This window comes from Lissotriton helveticus, chromosome 2_1 (genome assembly GCF_964261635.1).
Source record: "Lissotriton helveticus chromosome 2_1, aLisHel1.1, whole genome shotgun sequence".
Lineage (NCBI taxonomy): Eukaryota > Metazoa > Chordata > Amphibia > Caudata > Salamandridae > Lissotriton > Lissotriton helveticus.
The window spans coordinates 384453964-384467009 of NC_136059.1; the positions used below are offsets into that span (position 1 = coordinate 384453964).

Consider the following 13046-nt stretch of genomic DNA (forward strand, 5'->3'; position numbering starts at 1 on the left):
CCGTGCTTCCCAATTCTTTAAAAATTAAACTCTTTTTTATTGTCAGAGCCCCCAGGCACATACATTCTCTTTAATGTAGGCCTGAATGTTAATAGTCCAAGAAAAGTAAGTAGCAGTCTACTCTGTAAATGTATAACTCGGTCTAATATTTGCTAGTGACATGTCAGCTTATTACCTGGGAACTATCAGATGTTTGGTTAAATCTCCGAATCAGAAGTTTATTTTCGCAGTCTATTTTCACATGGGCATCCCCCTATTTCTGTATTAGTTTTGTCTTTTCTGCTTTGTCCTCCATCATGATGGTGGCTGAAAACACCTCAGGTTTGCATGTTTCTCTATTCCCCTGATTATTTTTTAATGTACTTTGCCCTTTCGGGTCTCCAGCTTTGCCTTAACCCTGTTTGACTCCAGTCTTACTCTTGCACTATCCGCTTTACTTGACTTCAGGTCTGCTGCACACAGCCTCACACAGGTCTGCTGCACACAGCCTGCCACAGGTCTGCTGCACGCAGCCTGCCTGGTCTCCAGGTTTACATTTACATCTCAGACTGTATTTAATCTCCAGCCTAAGTCGTGCAGCCTAAGTCGTGCACATCAGAACTTGCGTTCCTTTGAATTTTAATTGGTGTTTATTCTACTGTGATAGTGTCTGCCTCGATGCACCATATTACAAACACATGTTTCAACTTTAACATTGGATGTCAGGCTTCTGTGGTCCCCAGAATTCCCCTAACTTTCACACTACTGTTACTATTTTGATTACATTCTGTTATCATCTCTGCTCTTACATTTTTAAAAAGGAGCGATAGAATTTTTTTTGCCAGTGCAGTTTGAGAGTGTAGTTTGAGAGTGCATTATGAGAGTTGAGAGTGCATTTTGAGAGTGCAGTTTGAGAGTGCAGTATGAGACTTGAGAGTGCAGATTGAGAGTGCAGATTGATAGTGCAGATTGAGAGTGCAGAATGAGAGTGCAGAGTGCAGATTGCAGTTTGAGAGTGCAGAGTGCAGATTGAGAGTGGAGAGTGCAGTTTGAGAGTGCAGATTGAGAGTGCAGTTTGAGAGTGCATATTGAGAGTGCAGAGTGGCAGTGAGTGCAGACTGAGTGCAGAGTGACAGTGAGTGCAGACTGAGTGCAGAGTGACAGTGAGTGCAGACTGAGTGCAGAGTGACAGTGAGTGCAGAGTGACAGTGAGTGCAGAGTGACAGTGAGTGCAGAGTGACAGTGAGTGCAGAGTGAGTGCAGAGTGAGTGCAGAGTGAGTGCAGAGTGAGTGCAGAGTGACAGCGAGTGCAGAGTGACAGCGAGTGCAGAGTGACAGCGAGTGCAGAGTGACAGCGAGTGCAGAGTGACAGCGAGTGCAGAGTGACAGTGAGTGCAGAGTGACAGCAGAGTGACAGTGAGTGCAGAGTGACAGTGAGTGCAGAGTGACAGTGAGTGCAGAGTGACAGTGAGTGCAGAGTGACTGTAGAGTGAGTGCAGAGTGACAGTGAGTGACAGTGAGTGCAGAGTGACAGTGAGTGCAGATTGACAGTGAGTGCAGAGTGACAGTGAGTGCAGAGTGACAGTGAGTGCAGAGTGACTGTAGAGTGAGTGCAGAGTGAGTGCAGAGTGACAGTGAGTGACAGTGAGTGCAGAGTGACAGTGAGTGCAGAGTGACAGCAGAGTGACAGTGAGTGCAGAGTGACAGTGAGTGCAGAGTGACAGCAGAGTGACAGTGAGTGCAGAGTGACAGTGAGTGCAGAGTGACAGCAGAGTGACAGTGAGTGCAGAGTGACTGTAGAGTGCAGAGTGACTGTAGAGTGCAGAGTGACTGTAGAGTGCAGAGTGACTGTAGAGTGCAGAGTGACTGTAGAGTGCAGAGTGACAGTGAGGGCAGAGTGACAGTGAGTGCAGAGTGAGTGCAGAGTGACAGTGAGTGCAGAGTGACAGTGAGTGCAGAGTGACAGTGAGTGCAGAGTGACTGTAGAGTGCAGAGTGACTGTAGAGTGCAGAGTGACTGTAGAGTGCAGAGTGACAGTGAGTGCAGAGTGACAGTGAGTGCAGAGTGAGTGCAGAGTGACAGTGAGTGCAGAGTGACAGTGAGTGCAGAGTGACAGTGAGTGCAGAGTGACAATGAGTGCAGAGTGACAGTGATTGCAGAGTGACAGCAGAGTGACAGTGAGTGCAGAGTGACAGTGAGGGCAGAGTGACTGTAGAGTGAGTGCAGAGTGAGTGCAGAGTGACAGTGAGTGCAGAGTGAGTGCAGAGTGACAGTGAGTGCAGAGTGACAGTGAGTGCAGAGTGACAGTGAGTGCAGAGTGACAGTGAGTGCAGAGTGACAATGAGTGCAGAGTGACAGTGATTGCAGAGTGACAGCAGAGTGACAGTGAGTGCAGAGTGACAGTGAGTGCAGAGTGACAGTGAGTGCAGAGTGACAGTGAGTGCAGAGTGACTGTAGAGTGAGTGCAGAGTGAGTGCAGAGCGACAGTGAGTGACAGTGAGTGCAGAGTGACAGTGAGTGCAGAGTGACAGCAGAGTGACAGTGAGTGCAGAGTGACAGTGAGTGCAGAGTGACAGCAGAGTGACAGTGAGTGCAGAGTGACAGTGAGTGCAGAGTGACACCAGAGTGACAGTGAGTGCAGAGTGACAGTGAGTGCAGAGTGACAGCAGAGTGACAGTGAGTGCAGAGTGACTGTAGAGTGCAGAGTGACAGTGAGTGCAGAGTGACAGTGAGTGCAGAGTGAGTGCAGAGTGACAGTGAGTGCAGAGTGACAGTGAGTGCAGAGTGACAGTGAGTGCAGAGTGACAATGAGTGCAGAGTGACAGTGATTGCAGAGTGACAGCAGAGTGACAGTGAGTGCAGAGTGACAGTGAGGGCAGAGTGACTGTAGAGTGAGTGCAGAGTGAGTGCAGAGTGACAGTGAGTGCAGAGTGAGTGCAGAGTGACAGTGAGTGCAGAGTGACAGTGAGTGCAGAGTGACAGTGAGTGCAGAGTGACAGTGAGTGCAGAGTGACAGTGAGTGCAGAGTGACAATGAGTGCAGAGTGACAGTGATTGCAGAGTGACAGCAGAGTGACAGTGAGTGCAGAGTGACAGTGAGTGCAGAGTGACAGTGAGTGCAGAGTGACAGTGAGTGCAGAGTGACTGTAGAGTGAGTGCAGAGTGAGTGCAGAGTGACAGTGAGTGACAGTGAGTGCAGAGTGACAGTGAGTGCAGAGTGACAGCAGAGTGACAGTGAGTGCAGAGTGACAGTGAGTGCAGAGTGACAGCAGAGTGACAGTGAGTGCAGAGTGACAGTGAGTGCAGAGTGACAGCAGAGTGACAGTGAGTGCAGAGTGACTGTAGAGTGCAGAGTGACTGTAGAGTGCAGAGTGACTGTAGAGTGCAGAGTGACTGTAGAGTGCAGAGTGACTGTAGAGTGCAGAGTGACTGTAGAGTGCAGAGTGACAGTGAGGGCAGAGTGACAGTGAGTGCAGAGTGAGTGCAGAGTGACAGTGAGTGCAGAGTGACAGTGAGTGCAGAGTGACAGTGAGTGCAGAGTGACAGTGAGTGCAGAGTGACAGTGAGTGCAGAGTGACTGTAGAGTGCAGAGTGACTGTAGAGTGCAGAGTGACTGTAGAGTGCAGAGTGACAGTGAGTGCAGAGTGACAGTGAGTGCAGAGTGAGTGCAGAGTGACAGTGAGTGCAGAGTGACAGTGAGTGCAGAGTGACAATGAGTGCAGAGTGACAGTGATTGCAGAGTGACAGCAGAGTGACAGTGAGTGCAGAGTGACAGTGAGGGCAGAGTGACTGTAAAGTGAGTGCAGAGTGAGTGCAGAGTGACAGTGAGTGCAGAGTGAGTGCAGAGTGACAGTGAGTGCAGAGTGACAGTGAGTGCAGAGTGACAGTGAGTGCAGAGTGACAGTGAGTGCAGAGTGACAGTGAGTGCAGAGTGACAATGAGTGCAGAGTGACAGTGATTGCAGAGTGACAGCAGAGTGACAGTGAGTGCAGAGTGACAGTGAGTGCAGAGTGACAGTGATTGCAGAGTGACAATGAGTGACAGTGAGTGCAGAGTGACAGTGAGTGCAGAGTGACAGTGAGTGCAGAGTGACAGTGAGTGCAGAGTGACAGTGAGTGCAGAGTGACTGCAGAGACAGTGTGTCAGGGTGCACATTGTGTGAGTGTGCAGAATGAGTGTGCAGGGTAAACAGTGTGTGACTATGCAGGGTGACATTGGGAGTGTGCGGGTGAGCAGTGTGTGAATGTGTAGGGGCAGTGTGTGAGTGTGCAGAAAACACCACACACACATACACCACACACACATAACGCACAAACAAACCACACACCTCAGTCTCTCAACACCACACACTTGTCACCACTCAACACAACACACTCACCACCACACTCACTCCCCAGGCTCACCCCCACAGACTCACCACCACACACTCACCAGCACACAGAAAACAACACACACAACAACACACCCCCAGCCGTCAATGAATGCTTTCACCATGCACAAACACCAACAACCATCATCCATCTGTGCACGCTTTTACCAAGCACACACCCACCAGCCGTCAGTGCACCCTTCCACCAGGCACACACACCTCCAGCCGGCAGTGCACTTTTCCACCAAGCAATCGCAGTATGGTACACTTTACTTTTAAACATATTCATATAAAGCACAGCATGCCACCATTGGTAAAATTACAATTCAACCAAGATACTTCCACTACACACCACATGCACACACTCCATGACACATGGCAAAAAGACATTGGCATTTACAATGCCATTAGCTCAAACTCAAATAAATCCGAGCCCGATTGCATTTCTAATGCTTGTTAAGATTGTATTAAGAATTTAGGGGCATATTTACAGGCTCCTTTGTGTTGCTTTTGCACCACAAAATGTGATGAAAGAGCAATGCAAATGAAAAATGAGATATATGAAGCCACACAAGGCCACCTTGCGTGGCCCTACGTTGCTTCATAAATCTTGAGTAATGAAGCGTAGCACAAATCGCTGTGTTGCATTAATCTGCTCCAGGGAGTCATTTCCATGGGTGTTGTGTGGGTGTTCCGATGCAACATTCATGGATTTTGATGCATCCTCAGATTTACAAGAACTTGTAAACCTGGGGATGCCCAAAAGCCTACACCCCCCAGGTGAAGCTTAAGGAAAAATATGTTAATTTCTCCTCGTGTTTTCCTCTTTCTATGTGTAGCTGCATTCTGCAGTATGCATAGAAAGAGGAAAAAGCCTCTCAGGAGTGGTTTTTTTGCAGAAAGATGCCCCTTCCTTCACAAAGACAATTCTGCCAGCAATACACGCACTCTTGTTCCATGGTGCAAGGGTGTCCGCCTTGGCACTAAGCTGCCAAAATGGCGCCAGCACAAGTGGAGAGGACAGGAATGCACTGAATTGAATAAAGATGGTGAATTCCTGCCATTTCCCTGTGAAGCAGGTGACTTGCTGCACTGGCTTGCGCCACAAGGGTAGAAATGATGGCACTTAGTTCCAAACATCAGCATCACCTGCCCATTAGCCAGCTTTCATGGAAACTGCTTTACAGTCTACGCAGAGCATGCATATCTACCGCCACACATGCTACGAACAGAAAATGATACACTGTAAGCATCTGTTTGTAGGATATACTGCTGTAGATTCACATGCACCCACCCTCCTAACCTGGAAGTGGGCAGTGATCCCAATGTTTAATGCCCTTTCTCTTACTTTACATTCTTCTTGTCTTTGACACTTTCCCTTCACTTATGCTGCTCCGCTGAGCAAAAACAATGTGAGGTGAAACCTGTGTCCTGGTACACTGTAGATGATAGAAGTAGTCACAACAGGTCTTGTGACTTCAAACTGTTTGACAAAAAAATACTAGATGCCAGGAGTATGCACAGCATATGTGTCCACAACACTAAATGCTAAAAACAGATGCTTGAAGGGTAAGTAACATTTTCCTTACAAAAGCCTTGCATAGAAGCATCTTTTGTTCTACCATTATTCATTCCTTAGCCCGCCTTTCCACCCTCATGCACTTTCACCATTTCCTGTATGCTTCTTTCCTACTCCAGTTTCTCCCTCATCCTCCCCGATGTTCACCCTCTCTACATAAGCTCTTGTTTGCTAGGTTTCTCATTCACCCTGTAGTTATTTGATTTAGGATCCATCCTACAGCAGCATGTAAACAAGTTGAAAACAGCCTATTGTAATTCACAGCAGGATTGTCCCACATTCCGGGCCAGATTTACTAAGACCTTGCATTGCCCTTCCGTCATGCAAGGTTGCACAAGGCAACGCAAGGACTTTTGTGAGATTTGCTAAGCAATGCAAAGCCCCCTTGTGTGGCGCTGTGCAGCTTATTAAATCCAGAGTGATGTAAGGTAGCTCAAATTTCTATCTTGTATTACTCTGCATTTGGAAGGTGTTCAATTAGTGGAACATGGACTTTCCCAAGCATCAACCTGTGGATTTTGATGCAATTCCAGATTTCCTGAGGGTAGTAAACCTGGGATTGTGTCAAAATGGTATGCTTTTCCAACAGAGTTGTAACAAGATGCAATATCTTAATTTCTCTGTGCTATTTCCTCTGTCTATTTGTGCTGCATATGCAAATGTAGAAAAGAGGAAACAGCCTCTACGTATTGTTTGTGTTCAGGTAGGTATCCCTTCTTCCAATGAAACGCAGGCCCCCTTGCACCATGGAGCAAGGGTGCATGCATTGGGGCTACAAAAGGAAAAAGAACAAATGATGGATGTAATGTTGAACAAATCACACATTCAACCCAGCCATTGATCTGGGTTTAAACCATCATTTTTTGCTCACCACGCCACACAAGTTAGGACCCAGCCATATGCAAGTCAGCCCTGACCCTGCTCCCCTCCCCCCACCATGGGCACAGTCAAGCCCGAACAGCCAGGCCAGGTTCTCACTGGATTGGAAACATGCATACTGGGACTGGTTTCGCTTTATCACCCCTCATCAGCCAGGTTAGCTTGAATCCAGTGGCACAGTTAGCACGGGACCCACGTCTTGGTATATCCTTCTCACTTAGGATGACAAAAGCAAAAAGAACAAATGATTGACCGAATTCTGGACAAATCAAACATTCACCCCAGTCACAGATCTTCTTTTAATCCATTGTTATTTTACTCACCATGCCACCCCAGTTTGGACCCAGCCATATGCAAATCAGTCTCGTCCCTGCTCCCCTGGGGAACAGTCCAGCCCAACCTGCCAGTCAAGGTGCTCTCTGGACCAGAAGCAAGCATCCTGGGACCGGTTTAAGAGTATCACCTCTCACCATTCGGGTTAGCTGTAAACAAGTGGCACAGTGAGCATGGGACCCATTTCTGGGGATATCCTTCCCACTTATGGATCAAACTCAAAAAGAACAAATGATGGAAGAAATGCGAACAAATCAAACATTCACCCCCAGTCATACATCTGAGTTTAAGCTATCATTTATTTGCTCACCACGCCACCCTAGTTTAGACCCAGACACAAGCAAATCAGTCTTGACAATGCTCCCCATGGGAATATCCGAACTGCCAGGCCACGTCCTCAGAGGGCCAGAAACAAGTATCCGGTGACTGGTTTCGGGGTATCAACCTCATCACCAGGCTAGCTTGAATCCAGTGGAACAATGAGTATGGTATCCACTTATGGGCATTCTCTTCCCACTTAGGGGGACAAAAGCAAAAAGAACAAATGATGGACAGAGTGCTGAACAAATCGAACATGCACACCCAGTCACAGATCTGTGTTAAATCCATCATTTTTTTGCTCACCACGCCTCCCAAGTTTGGACCCAGCCGTTTGCAAATCAGTCTTGATCCTGCTCCCCATGGAAACAGTCTAGCCTGAACTGCCAGGCGAGGGCCTCCCTGGACTGGAAACAAGCATCCTGGGACCTTGGGGCTAGGCAGCACTCAGTGCACCAGTGCAAGGAGAAAGCAGAAAGCAGAAAGCATCATATCTTAGTAGATATGGTGCATTCCTGCTCTCTCCCTGTCATGCAGCGTAGCAAGTTGTCTTGCTCTGTTGTGTTGCTTTACATTTTGAGAAATTTGACTCTCAGTCTGTACCTAAATTCAAGATTCTCCTGCCTATTTGTATCTAATTCTCCATTAAGCATCATAGGCCAAGGCGATCAGGGTCCAAGGCAGTTTGCTAAACTTAAGAGAGGAGGGGAGAGGAGTTGGCCTAACGGCTAGGGCGATCGACCTCGGACCTGGGGATCTGGGTTCGAGTCTCAGTAACGACACCAACACCTCCTGTGATTCTGGGCAAATCACTTAATCTCCCTGTGCCTAAAAAAATGAAAGTGTGCCCTCATGTAACGTAACTGGAAAAAATGTAAAGCGCTCTGATACCTGATTCGGTTCGGGTCTAGTTTGCGCTATATACATTTTATTTTTTATTTTTTTTTATTTTTATTAAGCTTTCCTGTCATCTAGAACACCCTTTCCCCCATTTCTTGGCTAGGTATTCTCTTCGTTATAGACCCTACTGTGACACAATTACATTTTGAAACCAGGAATATTTGTCAATCAAATAGGCAAATGGTAAGACTATACAATTTGACTTATGGGCCATGGCCATCTTTTGAAGCAACTACAGCATCTCTTCTTTATCACTCCACATTTGATTACCGTGTTTGATTAATGCTTCTGCCTTTTGTGAAATTCTGGACATTTTGCAGATGTAATAAAAAAGTAGGCACGGGTCAACTGTATATCTTCCCTTTCTCATTGCTATGTTATTGTATGTCTCTAATTATTTACTCTCGGTGCTACAGTAAACGTTCTGTATAACATTTCTATACTACATTTCTGGAATTGTTACACTTTATGCCGCTGGTACATTTGTTATTAAAAATGTTTTTGTGCATCGCTCTTAAATGTTTACTCTCATTGCCTCTCCTAATCCTGTTATTGCATATTCTTTCTATATGCATGTAGTTACTATGCCTTCTGCATAACCCTTGAAATATGGAAAGATGGAGTACAAGTTTTTAAAAACAAATTAATAAAGGCATTAAAAAAAGTCATTAATTGATACCTTAATTAAGGTATTTGCATTTTTTTGTGGGGCCTGTTTCTTCTTCATGCAGGCTCCAAACTAAACATTTCTGAGCTCCTAAAATGGAGATTCAATTACTTGCACAAACGGCTTGAAATAGATTGACTTCCTCTCGATGAGGTCTAGTTTGATATTAACTCATACAGTCATGTGACATATATGAACAAAATAAAAATTTCACCCCAGGAGACCTTGAAATGTAAAACCATCTGAAGTGTAGCTATGGCATATAATTCTGGCTACATTTAGGTATCTTTAACTCAGAAAGATTAAGAAACAACCTAATTAGTGTCTTCTACCTTGTCATGAACCACAGATTCATGAGTAACTCCCCCAGCTAGCAAACACCCCTCTATTCCTCTCCACTCTCAGAGATTAGCAGGTTGTATCATTCCGACCTGACACCTGTCACCAGGAGGGTGAGGTACTTACTTGAGCAACATGCAACTGACTTGCCTTCATGGAAAGCTGCCTTAGGAGACATTTCTATGACATTTAGCTTACTCCAGCCAAACCTATCCAGTCTTCCAGAGGCAAAATGCACTCAACTGTAACCCAGATCCTTTCAAGAATCCAGAAAAATTAATCTAGTGTGTGAGTAATCTGCCCAGCCCATCGTAACTAGCTGCACTCTTACTGGCCTCATACGCAACTGACCATGCCCCGGCCCTATCAACCTTCAGTAATCAAACAGGGACAGGTGACTGAATATTCTTAAGTCCGCTAACCTCTTCGAACCATGATCCTGACTTCTAAGTGAATGAAACTCAGTCTCTGACCCATCTTTCGATAACATCAGTGGGGTTTGCAACTAGCCGCAACCAAATCACCTGTCCTTCCTGAGTCACTGACCTAAAAAGTGATCAACGGTGTGCCAACATTCTATAGCATCCCAGAAGCATGTGCCTAGCGTGCCACTGACTGCGTTTTGGCTCTACTGCCCTTAACACACGGACTATAAACATGGCACAACGCCCACTTGCCTCAAGTCTCACTGATATCACGTACAACTATAAGTGCCCCATTCCTTCAAGGCTTGTGAAGATTACTACCTTATAACACTTGCCACACACAGATGCTCTCAGCACGTGAGGCTCATATAACAGACTTTGTCTGCCTTTCATAAGCACTGATCTGCCATGCCTGATCTCAACCCAGCCTGTCAACCACCAGGGAACAGGGCCCCGGTGTGTGCTTATTTCTTTACCACACCCTTCCACCGCATGGCCCAATGCAAGCTTTGACAAACGCTCCAGTGTAAGGTCTCACTATTGAAAATCTATGCTGAATATTGAGCCTGGGAATTACAGTGATGCTGATTAAAAAACACATTCAAACTTAACTGCTTATCCAGAGACTCAAAGAGGTATGACAGGGACAACACTTAAGTGACTAGAGTCCTTCCTAGAGGATAGATCATTTTAAGTATTTGAGGATAAATCTATCTCTGAAAGTATGCCACTGAGATGTGGGGTTCCTCAGGGTTCATCCCAAAGCCCAATGCTTTTTAATGTTTCCATGAGCTCCCTGGCTGAGGTGGTAAAGCCCTGTGGCATTCAGATTATCACTTATGCTGATGACATTCAGCTGATTATCTCCCTCAGCCAACTTGACAAAGCTGAATCTGATCTAGCGGGCTGTCTTGAAAGGGTGTCTGCCTGGATGGAAGGCTCCTACTTGAAACTCAATGGGGGATAAAACAGAGCTTATGTTCCTGGGCAAAGCCTCCCCCTTGAAGGTTAGCTCATTCTGGCCCAGTTGTCTGGGCCTAATGCCTCACTCCCTAAAGAACAGATCAGGAGCCTTGTTGTTTGGCTGGACCACAATTTAAACTTTAAGGAGCAAGCACAGAAGGTGGCAGGTAGTTGTTATGGGATTTTGAAGATGATAAGGAAAATGCTCCCCCTGCTGCCTTTCAATGCCAGGAGACTGTTAGTTCAAGTGTTAATTCTTTATCGACTTGATTACACCAATGTTCTTTATCTAAGGTCTCCGTGTTCAACTATTAAAAAACAGCAGACTGTACAAAATTGTGCTTCTTATGCAGGCTCCCAATCAGGAATCTGCAAGGCCTTCTATTGCCACCCTCCATTGGCTCCCGTCGCGGAAAGAGTTCAGTTTAAAGCATTGTGCATCGCTCATAAGTCTATGTCATCCATGGGGCCACCTATTCTTCGGTCTATCATCTCTACCTATTGTCCCAATAGGTTCCTGCACTCAGGGAATAAGCATCGTGCAGTAGTTCCCAGGATAAAAAGGTTCCAGACTGGTGGAAGTCTGTTCCCTTACAATGCTGCGAAAGGGTGGAACCAGCTACCTAATCATATTCGTCTTTAGGGTAATTATTTGACTTTTTGAAAACTTCTGAAAACTTTTCTGTTTCCTTGAAGACCGTCAGTAGTTCTACAATGTCACCGCTCCTAGCGCTGGGAGGCCTTCTGGTAGCCATACGCTTTAGAAATGCAGAGTCACTCATTCACTCACTCATTCATTCACTTATTCACTTCTAAACCGGGACTATCAAACAAAATGATACAGAGACAGATGCATTTTTATATTCTACACTAAAGTGTTAGGTACACAAGTGATCTGAACATCAAACTGAAAAAGCCTGGACTATATATGGGTTTATTCTTTACTCTTATGCGCCACTCGCCAGTAGGTGTTAGCATCAAGCGATACCTTGTTGATAAAAAGGTGTGCTCACACAAATCAAGCAGATAGTGTGTGCAGAAAAGAGAATCTCACATTTAAGTTGTGGTATGAGCTCAGAAATATTTAATTTAGAGCACCCCCCTGCTTCTCGGCAAGTCTTTCTGCCTATGTAACTATAAAGTTATCCTTCGATCCACAGAAAACCCACCCATGCTTACTTATTTGTATAAACAACACGCAGTGAACAAGAAACATAATTAATGTGTATGACTGTATATGGTGAACTATTAAACCAATATTTGCACTATGTTTTATCTCTAATGCAGTGTGATGTTTTTCTAATTCTCCAGGAACAGTTTGTACTTTCCCTGGCCTGCAGAGTGTTGTAAGAACGTCCCCAAACAAAGGCTCTTATGAGATTGGAGAGGAAGTGACCCTGTCTTGTCCAGCTGGCCATCATTTGGAGGGTGCAGCCACCATAGTTTGTGAAACAAGCCTAAAGTGGTCTCCTGATGTAAAAAATATCCAGTGCAAGAAAACATGTAGGTACTTTTGATGCTTCTGGGGCACTATTATGATTATAGTTTGTATCACTTATAGGCTGTTAATGAATGAATCGCTTTAACTGAATAACCTCAACGCGTTTCTTGGTTGGCAGGAATATGCATTTGTGATTAAGTAAATGGGTGTTTTGAAGTGTTTTAAATATTTCACTATAAATTGCAGGCTTAGCCTCATCACAGGTAATTATAGCTGTCACACTTCAGAGCTAATGGCTAGATGTACAAAATATTTTTACGTTCGCAAACCTCCCGATTCTGCGAATCGGGCCATTTGTGACTGCAAAAATGCTTTTTGTGATGTACAAAGACCAATGTGTAATTTGACAACTTGCTACTAAATCGCAATTTAGGTTTTGTGATTCAGTATTTGGAAGGGGCGTGTTGAAGGCGTCCCTTCTTAATACCAAATTGGAATCTCATACACAAATATTTTGCAACTAAAATGCAGTCGCAAAACATTCGCAATTTACTGCCAATTGAAATTGGTGGTAAGCCATATGCAAATGGGAAGGGGTCCCTAAGAGAACGCCTTCCCCTTTTAGAATGGTTGAAAAATATTTTTGAGAGCTTTCAAGGACCACTGTCTACTCTTAAAAATGAAACTTCAAAGTTTCATTAGTTATTTTGTAAACACATCCCGTTTTAGTTTACAAAGGAAATTGCTTTATTTAAGGCAATTGCAGACATGGCTGTCTGCTGACCCCAGCAGGCCACCATCACTGTGATGGCAGCGGATCACAGTGGGTCACATATTACGACCTACCTAATTAAT

General features: G+C 45.3%; 1 protein-coding gene across 1 annotated transcript in view; it reads left to right on the forward strand.

Moving 5' to 3' along the window:
• C7 (complement C7) overlaps positions 1-13046 on the forward strand; it is a 643094-nt gene that overhangs the window by 434171 nt on the left and 195877 nt on the right. The window contains exon 15 of the mRNA XM_078675005.1: positions 12062-12253. Within this exon, the coding sequence (XP_078531131.1) occupies positions 12062-12253 (192 nt within the window). The remainder of the gene's footprint in view (positions 1-12061; positions 12254-13046) is intronic.